Below are 11,910 nucleotides of genomic sequence, written 5' to 3'. Positions count from 1 at the left end.
GCGGGTTATAATGCGATAGAGGCAAAGGCAAGGTCTGCCCATTCGATTTAGATGAACACGAATATAATTTTATCACTTGTAAAAAGTAAAGAGGTAAATGTCAGTAAAGGGGTCGTGTCGTTGGTTGGACAGGTTTGGGAGGCCTGCAGCATCAGGTTAAGCAGAAATCGATTTTATAACAGCAAATTAAACAGCAAATATATATATATATAATATATATAGCAGTGTATCATTTTGAACAGATCTAAAGACGGGAGCTGTGTTCACTACCAAACACGGCAAGCGGGGAACCAATAGCTGAAAAGAAGAGTGAGGTGCTGATGATAGCCCGGTCCTTTTTCATGTGGGGAGGCAGGAAGGAGGGGAGAGCCAACTGCCAACAGACAGGAAGTCAGTCAACACAATGTCGCTGAAAGCCCCTTTAATGCTTCAACCACGGGCACGTTTGTGTTCTGACACCACAAGATGTGTTTGAAATCAGGCTCATAAACCGCCCGCTAAGTCAAACACTGTTGTTACTGAGTAACCCATCTAACAACAGACTTCTACCTCGGCTCTGAAACACTCGGTTATTCAACAAGGCCCACTTCCATTATAAAATAACCCGGCCTAACCAAGTCATCAAGGTGAAAGTACGCATCAGCCTGGTTCTTCCTTACGTCTGATCAGGTAAGCTACCTTTCACGAGAGATACTGGCCTTTTGACCCAAGCAGTTTATATGAAACCAGGCCTTGACCTACAAACCCCCTCAGCCAATCAGATTACTGTCCACATGGGGTCACCGCCCACAACACCTTGGACTGATTCTCTTCGGCCATTTCTTCCCCGCTCGCAGTGTTTGGTGGAGCAGCGTCAAAACTGACGTCCTGCTGCCTGCCCGTGAAAGGGACCGCCTCCTTGTTGAGTTCTCTATCCTGATTGGATAAAGTGGGGACGGGATGCCAGATAACCCTCCTTCTGTTTTCTGCAGAGCGGAGGCAGTGGGAGAACACCTACTCTATCAGAGGGGGGCAGTGGGGATTTTGAGCTTTCTACACTTATTGTAACAAATAAATATCCCTTACTTACAACTCCTTTAACCCTACTTTGTAACACACGCTTTACAAACAAAATCTTTTATTAAGAGCATTGTAGAACTAATTTAATTGAAGTACAGACCCTTTTTCTCTTTCTCGCAGCAAAGAAAGGCAGTTATTAAGCCTTCCTGCCATACATCGAGGCCATGTTACGAAGGGTTAATTATTTGGTCATAACGGCAGGAGTGATTACAAGTTCATACCACTAGATGGAGCGCATGTATCTAATTGAACTACATGAACGACATTAGGGCTTATGAAGTAAACATTATACATACATACATACATACATACATACATACATGCATACATACATACATACATACATACATACATACATACATACATGCATACATACATACATACATACATACATGCATACATACATACATACATACATACATACATACATACATACATACATACATACATGCAGTACATGCAGTACATGCATACATATACAGTACAATACATGTATGTATGCATACATATATATACATATATATATATATAGATAAGTTATATAGGCCTATACATAACATCTCACAGAGACTCTTATTTAGTTATTTTTATACAACCTGCAGACCAATAACCAAAACTTACGGCGCTGTGCGGACCGTATCTCCTGATGCCGGATAGAGCATGGGAGCCTACCCTTGGTGACCACATCATTTGACTGTAGGCACCTATGGCATCACACGCCCAGGGGTCGGCCCCGGCGTGCGATGGCACGTCTATTTGAGGATCTAGGAGGAAGTATAAGTGGAGGAAATACATTCTCCATTTTATTGCCTGCTATGTGGTCGAGCTGAATTTCTTTATTCAAGAGGAGGTTTCATAGGTCCCATTCATTCCAGAACGCCTGATGGTGCTTTTGTTTATCATCAGAATCCGAACTGGGTGCAGGTTGGTTTTCTAGAATCTTTTGTCAAGAGGTACCAAGATGAAACTGTATTTGGAAATACCGATCGCTTGATTGAGAAAAGATTGTGCATTTAGCCTTCGCATGGTGATTCAACGTTTTTAGAGAAGGGTAGGAGGGTGTTGTGTAAAGTATTTGAGATAAGGGACTGACGATGAGTTTAAGGGTGATGGAGGAGAGTGGCTCATTGTTCAGGGCGTAGGGGAAGGACTTGAGTTTATTGGCCTGCTTCACAAGGTTCATCCCCGGGCTGGACAGGCTGAGCTCACTGGTAACAGCCTGGACATCCCAACAGGAAACCCAGCTGTTGAAGGAAGGGCAACACATAATGAGAGCTTGCGTTGCACGGCAATGAAATGTAACAAAACCTTTACGAAAGAGCAGCTTGTAACTCATATGAATGAGTGGGACTGTCTTTGCAAATCTAGCCTCCCGGTTGCCAAAAGCAGTTCTGGTTGCCAAAGGGCTAAACAGCAGGGAAGCGCCCCATCGCAGCATGTCCTGAGGCATGCAGCTTGTGAGGTGTTCCGCCTGGTTGGTGTGCTGTGCATGGGTAGGTGGCGTGTCCACTCCTAGACCAACATGCTGCACAGCACTGGTGGGTAAGGTAAGCTGTGTTGGGCAATTTAGTATTCTAATATTTATTACGATACACGACTAGATATTATTAAGGATTTCCTTTTTGTGGTTTTAGTGGGATTTAGTGTCAATGTTTTCTTTGAGGTTTTAAGGGAGAAATTAAAGAGAACATGGAGAGGATGGAAGTGGATTCCCCTAGCTGTGTCAATGCAGAGTCAATTTCAGGTTAATAGTAATGGAGATAATAATAATAATAATAATAATACATCGGTTTTATATAGCGCTTTTCTCGGTACCCAAAGACGCTTTACAAAAAACACAAAACAAAAAGGATACAAATGAACAGTACAGTACATACATGCATACATACAAATACTCCAAAAACAACAATACAGAGAAAGATAGGACACGTACACGATAGATACACGTTGTTATTTAGCTGAAATGGACAGTGAATGTCGAAACAATAAAATATTTGTCCTTGCAAATGGTAAATGGACTGCATTTATATAACACTTTTATCCAAAGCGCTTTACAATATTGCCTGACATTCACCCATTCATGCACACATTCCCACACCGACGGTGGAGTCGACCATGCATGGCGACAGCCAGCTCGTCGGGAGCAGTCAGGGTGAGGTGCCTTGCTCAGGGACACCTCGACACTCGGCTAGGAGGAGCCGGGGATTGAGTGTCGAGAAGATACCAGCCAGTAATAATAAGCTGGAGACATGAAAGTACAGAAATCCTACGGTAGTAAATTCATGTTTTCTGAAACAGAAAAACATTGTTTTTCTTACCAAAGCATAACTCCTCACTCCTTCTCTTCTTCTCCTTGCTTGTCATGCAGCTTGTTTACCTGATTTATTTCCTTTGGGCTCAATAATACATGCTTGCAAATATATATCCAGATAGATCCTGCTGTTATCAATGCGTGTTATTTATTCCACAAGGTTATGGTTCCGGAATGTACAATTCGCTGTTTACAGAGGAATAGGTCAAAATGGACTATCAGCAAAAGCAGTCTAACGTGAGCAACAACAAAACAAAGATAAGCAAACAGTATCAGCCTGCTCACAGACACTCCAGTTCCTTCCCAGCATGGCCCAGCATCTTCTGCTTCCTGGCGGCGGAGACCAGTGCAGTGGCACAGCTTCTTCCACCCCAAAGGTCTGCGTGGGAGGCGGGAGGAGGAGGAGAAATGGAGACCCAGGACACTGAAGGGGCCCGGTGGGATTCAGCATTTGATCATTCACCTTGAACAGTGCTATGAACTATTCAACTAAACTGCAAAACGCTGTTAACTGTTCAGAAGTCACCCAAGATGACATTAAAGACAAAACCTCTATTTAATCTCATTCAAAGGTTTAAACATGTTTTAAGAAAATATTTTATTTTAGTTGTACTCCATTGCCTTTGTTTGCAATCCAAATATAAAATAAAACACAGCTTCGAGATTGAGGTATTGGATCAAATGTATTTCAATTTTATGTTACAAATATAATAGGGCTCAAATTGAGTGATTGCTAGTCAAATGTCCTATGCTCTTATAAATCCCTTTGCATCTCAAAATTCCTCAATTTGGGAGTAAATAGATGACATATGCAATCCTATAAACACCCAACGCACACACCAGAGAATATATGACTCAGGAAGGCAGCCTTCCATTCATCATCGAAACCTGTAGTGGTGCACATTGTTCATATTATTTTGAGCTCATGGTCAACATTCAGCTGAGCTCTGACTTAAACAACTAATGGCGTTGGAGATGCATGGGTTCTGTATTGGATAATGCATAAGAAAGACGACCCGTTTTCAGCAGCAGCATTAAAGGTGTCTGCAGAACTTAGAAAGTAAAATAAATAAACACAATCGTCTATGCACACATGAATTAGGCAACGCAGTACACAGCGTCTTGTGAACATTTAACAAGAAACATTTATCAGCATATCGAAGGTTAACCTAAAACGATCTTATGTTAAAGTGAATAATGTCATTCTTTCAGCCCTACTCCCAATGCAGCCCTTTTCTTTGAGGGAAACGGGACCGTCGCACCAGTAATGCGCCCAAAGAGGGGCTTTCTGGGAAATGTAGTCTTCAATAAGGTGACGTTTCCGAGCAAAAGGAATGAATGGAAATGTACAAAGAAGCGTCGTCGTCGTCCCTTAAAGGTATATCACTAAGTTTCTGAGAATAAGGTTTGCTCAATAAAATCCATTATAAAAAATTTGTTTTCAGGCTCGGACAGAAATCATGTTTACTTACTAGATGTTTCTTTCACCTAATTACATTTAGGCTATTTCTAACGAAATTGCTGCAAGTCTCATAAAGTTAACCTGCCAACTTCCCAATGATGGGAAAAACATCATACTCAACGTCATACTAAAAATACTACAATTATTTGTATGTATTCTTTATTAAGAATAATTTCAATTAGAATGTTTCTCAATTCGTTTTGTATCTAGTTGTTACTCAGTCAGAGCGTACCATCGCGCTGTTTGCAAGTGCTTTTGCAAGTGCACCTCATTTGATTGTGGTTGAACTTGAGACCACGCATGGAAGAAACCCCAACCCTATATTAAAATGGGAACCGCCGTTTGAACTCACGCACACCTGATCCTTCTGATTTGAATATAATCATCATTCATGACTGTTGAAAGCCTAATCCTTCTCTAACACTCTCTCTGGCCCTGATTACGTTACTATTAAATCAAGAGAAAAACTGCCCATCCCAAATTAAAGTAGATTAATCTAGATTGTTAAAAGCGTCTCCCTGAAACCAGTTTAGGATCCTTTAAATCAAACGACGCATCTTTTTTTGTGTGGTATTTCCATCATTTTACACATTCTTAAACTACAACTCCACTAAACTAAGCATACTGCTGCTGCATTTGATATTTAGATTACGCATGTACAGACATTTTTGGGACAAGGCAACACTCCTGCACTGCAGGAATCAGACCCATTCCCAGTGGGCTTCGAACTGGCGCCTCTTGAATCATGATACTGGTGCACTTGAGCGATCATACTGGTGCTTCTTGAACCATGAAACAGGTGCGTCTTGAACCTACTGGCGCGTCTTGAGCCTACTGGGGTGTTTTGAAACGACTGGCGCGTCTTGGGCCTACTGGCGCGTCTTGAATCTACTGGCGCGTCTGGAGCCTTCATCCTAGCGCGTCGGCGGACCACGTGGAAGGGGCGTGGTAACGAGCGCCTACATCACTGTATATCGCTGACAGCCGAAGTCACACAGCCGCAGCCGCTCTGTATACAAACAACTGTAAGCGACATTCTGCCTGGTAGGTCTTCTTCCTGTGAATCCTAACCAGACTTGGACCCCCTCGACAGCAAATACGTGGACGCAACGCGGAGCGTCAAGGAAGCCATTGTCTTTCTCTTCGGGTGTGGGAGGGCTGCTGACACCGATGAGCGCCAGTGGAAACAGCTCCAATTGAACCACACAACTGGTGAGTATCTTATGAGTTCTGCTGTCGGAAAACATCTGTACCTGGGGGTTGGGAAAGCAAGCTTACACGTTCATTTGTATTCGTGTATATTTTTATTTTTATTTATATTTTTTAGGCCTCAATATAGCAAGAGACATCAATGCGCCCATGGAGTCCGCTGAGAGATATACGGTGATGATACGTACATTGGAGATATTGTTTTAGAGTAGGCTTTGACCTTGACTTTTGTGGGGTTTTTTATGCGTTGCGCTTGATCAGAGAAAACAGAATAGAACAGTAAATGCTATTAACAAATGTCGCTCATGACGAGGATGCGGGGGGAATGAATGGGGAATGAATGAATGATCCGCCTAGAAGGTTCCTGATTAATCTCATGCGTACCATGCGCAGCGATGTATACCTGTTGGTAAAGTGACAATTTAAGCCTTCCTGTAATGCATACTACAATTCACCTGTCAAAATGACACTGCAGAAACGACGGCCTGTGACTTTAAACATGAAGCACAGTGCGGACCGTTTGGTAAACACTGGAGTGCTGCTGGTAGGGGAAATAACTGCGTAGTGCCTTCTTCTTGACCCAATTTTGACATCCATAATCTAAGGATTAATAACCAAAGAAGTTGTTCTTGGTGTTTAGAAAGTGTTAAGTAGGCCTCTTTTTGTTTTTTTTCGCCAATGTCAAGAAGATGGGGCTCGAGTAGGCCTACTGCAATGTGGATGTAATAATGAAGTTATAGTTGTGCGTGGTGTTTCCTCTTTTTGTGTCTGCTGGTCAGACATCTAGCACACCCTTTTTCAGCAGAAAAAACACTACATGGGTTTGGTGAATGAGATGGGAAGAAATCCTTTTGGGCTATATTCTCTAATATCGTAATGGTTCCTAGTAGTGAACCCAACTCAAATGTGTAATGTGTCTGTGTAATATACATTCTATCATAATAATTCACCATGTTTCATGCTAATTTCTCTTCCTCTTCATTAAACCATGCATGAATTTCAACTACTAGCATTAGTATTCATATCATGACTGTTATTTAGAAGTTGTTATTATACCAGTATACATTTAAGGGACAAGTTGGTTCATGTGTGTCGACATACAAGTCTGTTTGCCTGCATAATTGCCTACAATTAGACATGCAAGAATCTGCAGATGTATAACCGTATTTTAGATCATTGCATTGAAGTAGGTGATGTTTCAGCTCAGTAACATGCTTTTTTTTCTTTCTTACTCTTTAAATGAGGTGTTTGATCCTGTAGCGTGACATTAGCAGGCTTATTTGATGCGCTAACAGAGGTGGGGGGGGGGCATTTGTTCTGTTGTTGGGAAGCTTTAAAGGTTACTAGAGAAAGCCTTTGTGGTCCAAGGCCATAATACTGCATTAGTGAGGCATAAGATCAGCCAAAAGAGCTGAATCATTCGAACGGTTTAAGACAAGCCAACCTGCTGTATGATTTCAATAAGAGTTCTGTACGATAACACGCTTTGCAATAAAACCTAATCACTTTTCAAACTTGCCACTTGTGCTTAAGTTATTTCATCAACTCGCACTGTCTGATGACAGGCGTCCAGTGTAACATTTGTTTGTGTGGGGGTCAGACCTCTCCAATGGGGTTCACGCCACTCGAATGCTCTAATAAGCTCTCTTTGTTTTTGCTGTCTTGCAGGAATGTTAACTCTAGGTTTCTTAGACAAGAAGCCCGCGTCATCCTCTAAATCTAGACTTCAGTGCAGTGGATAACCTCCTCCTGAAGCATCCCCTAGTGAATTTGTAACGCCAGTGGATGACACAGCTCCCATCCAGACAGCAAACCAAAGAAGCGCATTTCCCTGTTAACAGATCCTCCCAATTGGCCATCGGTGATCCTTTTTCAAATACCATATTTTTTTAACTCTGTTGATAACCAAGGCTTCTCGAGCCACCTGAGGTCATGGCTCCTGGGATGGAGGCAGCGGACATTGTGGTGGTGGGACTCTATTTTGTCCTGGTGCTTTCCATTGGCTTGATTGCCACATGGAAGGCCAATCGCAGCACTGTGAGTGGATACTTCCTGGCCGGCCGCTCGATGACATGGGTGGTGGTCGGCGCGTCCCTCTTTGTCAGCAACATAGGAAGTGAACACTTCATCGGCCTCGCGGGATCGGGGGCGGCCAGCGGCTTCGCCGTCGGTGCGTGGGAGTTCAACGCACTCCTTCTCCTGCAGCTCCTCGGTTGGGTGTTCATCCCCGTGTACATCCACTCTGGTGTCTACACCATGCCCGAGTACCTGTCGAAGCGCTACGGGGGCAACAGGCTGAAGGTTTACTTTGCCACCTTGTCCGTGCTGCTCTACATTTTCACCAAGCTCTCTGTGGACTTGTACGCCGGTGCCCTCTTCATCCAGGAGTCCCTGGGCTGGAACATCTACCTGTCGATCATCCTGCTTGTCAGCATGACGGCCCTGCTGACCATCACCGGGGGGCTGGTGGCCGTCATGTACACCGACGCTCTTCAGGCTGTGCTGATGATCGGGGGGGCCCTCACCCTGACCATCCTCAGCCTGATCAAGGTCGGTGGTTTGGATGGAGTCAGGACAAAGTACATGCAGGCGATTCCCAACGTCACCGCCATTCTCGCGACTGGCAACTTCTCCTACTTCCCCTCCTGTCGCATCGAGCCCAAGCCAAACTCCCTGCGCCTCCTTCGGGGCCCTTTGGACGAAGACATTCCCTGGCCAGGCTTCCTCCTTGGGCAAACCCCAGCTTCTATCTGGTACTGGTGTGCGGACCAGGTCATCGTACAGAGGGTTCTCGCCGCAAAGAACATCGCACACGCCAAAGGAGCCACTCTCATGGCCGGGATCCTGAAGGTCCTGCCCATGTTCCTCATTGTCATTCCAGGTATGATTTCCCGCATTCTGTTCACAGATGAGATAGCCTGCATCGGGCCGGAGCACTGCCTGGCTGTGTGTGGTTCTAAGGCCGGCTGCTCCAACATCGCCTACCCGCGCCTGGTCATGGCGGTGATGCCCGTTGGACTCCGAGGACTCATGATGGCTGTCATGATAGCGGCTCTTATGAGTGATCTGGATTCCATTTTCAACAGTGCCAGCACCATCTTCACCCTGGACATTTACCAGACCGCCCGGAAGCGCGCAACCCAGAAAGAGCTGCTGGTGGTCGGCCGGATGTTTGTGGTATTTATGGTGGCCATCAGCATTGCTTGGGTTCCCGTCATTATTGAGATGCAAGGCGGCCAGATGTACCTGTATATCCAGGAGGTGGCCGGCTACCTCACGCCCCCGATTGCGGCCCTCTTTTTGCTGGGCGTGTTCTGGAAACGTTGCAACGAGAGAGGCGCGTTCTGGGGTGGGATGACCGGCCTGACCCTGGGCACCTTCCGCCTGGTGCTTGCCTTCATCTACAGGGAGCCTCGCTGTGACCTGCCAGACGACCGCCCCCTCTTCATCAAACATGTCCACTACATGTACATCGCTGCCGGCCTCTTCTGGATTTCGGGATTTGTGGCCGTGGTGGTCAGTCTCTGCACCAGTCCCCCGGATCAGGAGCAGGTGCGCACCACTACATTGTGGGGCCTGCGACGCATGCTGAAGTGTCCCCGTAAAGGTCTGGAGGAATCCCACAGCCTCACGGACAAGCAGGGCAACGGAAGCCTCCACAAAGATCTGCCGGAGGATGTCCGCAACGACAGGTGCCTGGATGAGGCCAACGTCAAACTCCTGGTGCGGTCCACGGACCACGACCCCGCCACCCCCACCTCGGAGACCAACCCGATCGCCACGCCCGCAGAGCACATCGACAACAGGAAGCTGGACCGAGAAGAAGATGGCAGCCAAGCGATTAGGAAGCGAAGCAACTATCGGATGTTCCTGGACTGTTTTTGTGGCTATAAGGACGGAGCGCCGAATGAGGAGAAACTGACCAAGGAGGACGAGAGGACCATAGAGGATATGTTGTACGAGCCACCCCGGATTAAGGCGACTCTCAACGTGGGTCTCTTTTGCGTCTGCTCTTTGGGGGTCTTCATGTTTGTTTATTTCTCACTATAGTTTTAGTGGGCACTGAACTAAAAGGCAAATTTGCGCTGTGTTTGAGTTCGGGGATCCGTAGATTCATCAAAAAATGCACAATTAAACTTTTCCGAGGTTTGAAAAGCGCTGTAATATTTACAGTTTATATTTGTCTGTTGTTGCTCTTTAACAAGGATTATAAGCTTATTAGTATCATGTAATTTGGTCGACTTTAAAGGACACTTTAACGTGAACTTTCGTGAACAGTGCTTATTGTTGTCCAACTATAATTGGATTTGTTTTCAATTGTACTAAATTCATTATAATATTTGCCTTATCTGAGCTATGCACTGTTTTCTTTATTTTTTGCTTAATCAATTATGTATGTATCGTACTGTTATACTATGGTATGGTAATGTATTTCTCTGCTTATGTAGACACACTACTTAATTCAAGTTTTTCTATCTAGGTTTCTGTTTCCTTTTTGCTCAGAATCCATTTAGGTGAAACAAATGTGTTCTTCCGTTTCCGGAGTATGGTGGCATGTTATTGGAATGCTTATGTCCATACAGCAGATTAGGCAATCTTTAACTGTTTTTTGGGCCTGAAAGACGATTGTAGAAATCAAATTTATTGTTAAGATCATGACACGATCATGACACATTCATCCACCCTAATATTGGAAGAGTTAATCTATCTTGTTGCATTGTTTCAAATGTGAATTTCATGAATCTTTACAAATATAGTTCCCAGCTTACTCCAATAGCTTTGTTACAGACTGCTTGAGTTTAAATGTGTTATAAATATTTGGTGTTCTTCCTATGTGAATAACATAATGTACATGCCATATCTTTCCATATATTTATATTGGTCTTCATGTTGTATTGCACTTCATGTTCACTACACTTTCATCTCAAGTCTGTTAATGTGGCTTAACACTACACATTACACATTTTTCACGTGCATATTCCTACCAAACGTGTCTTAGTGTGGATTGCTGAAGCAACGAAACTAAGAACAAAAAGGAAGCTAATTTTTGAGTTTTCAAGATGTTGTTTAGTGAATTTCCGGCTCCCTGGTCAACACCAAGAGATATTTAATATAGGCTTATTGTAGTTCACCACCAACTAACACACGCACACACACACACACACACACACACACACACACACACACACACACACACACACACACACACACACACACACACACACACACACACACACACACACGGATTACAAGATACAGGCTTTCTATGGGAGGTTTATCCTGTCTAATGTCCAACAAAGAATACATTAATAAAAAGAAAAGTGGTTTGATAATAACTAAATGAAGTAGTTTTGTCTTGTTGAGAATATATGATTTTTTATGGATTTTATTTTTCGAGCTCAATAAAGTTCCTGCAAACACAACAGTGCATGTGTGGTTTTCATTCTCATTTATTATTATATATATCATATATAATAATATATGCCTCATCGCCTCATCGCATGCAGATCGGACGATCCGACATCTCAAGCCCCTGTCGACCGAGTGGGCCTATATCTCTTTATTATCACCGCAGCGAAGCCTACTGCGTCTTTTCTAGGCCTACTTAAAGCCAGGGCATAGCTTTGGTTCCAATTCATAGCAAATGTTAAATGATTATTTCATATATTGTGCACGTGCATACATGTTTATAAACCTATTACTCGACATAATAGAGTTGGCTGAATAACACGGAGGCCAACAAACACACCCTCTACAGGTGGCCCTATGCTATTAAACACACCCCATCCTTGAGTAATGGTGCAATAATCAAAATATGCAGCGTTAGAAATTCCTATTTTAAACAGTGAAGGTAACGTCCTCTGCAGAA

At 44.0% G+C, this 11,910-nt stretch overlaps 1 protein-coding gene across 1 annotated transcript; it reads left to right on the top strand.

Moving 5' to 3' along the window:
* Nucleotides 1–5,903: 5,903 nt before the first annotated feature.
* slc5a3b (solute carrier family 5 member 3b) lies at nucleotides 5,904–11,464 on the top strand. The gene is made up of 2 exons (XM_060039451.1): nucleotides 5,904–6,044; nucleotides 7,710–11,464. The coding sequence occupies exon 2, from the start codon at nucleotides 7,974–7,976 to the stop codon at nucleotides 10,089–10,091; it is 2,118 nt and encodes a 705-aa protein (XP_059895434.1). The 5' UTR covers nucleotides 5,904–6,044; nucleotides 7,710–7,973; the 3' UTR covers nucleotides 10,092–11,464.
* Nucleotides 11,465–11,910: the final 446 nt, after the last annotated feature.

This window comes from Gadus macrocephalus, chromosome 20 (genome assembly GCF_031168955.1).
Source record: "Gadus macrocephalus chromosome 20, ASM3116895v1".
NCBI classification, from domain to species: Eukaryota; Metazoa; Chordata; class Actinopteri; order Gadiformes; family Gadidae; genus Gadus; species Gadus macrocephalus.
Note: the sequence above shows the minus strand (reverse complement) of the source record. Positions and strands in the feature narration are given on the sequence as shown.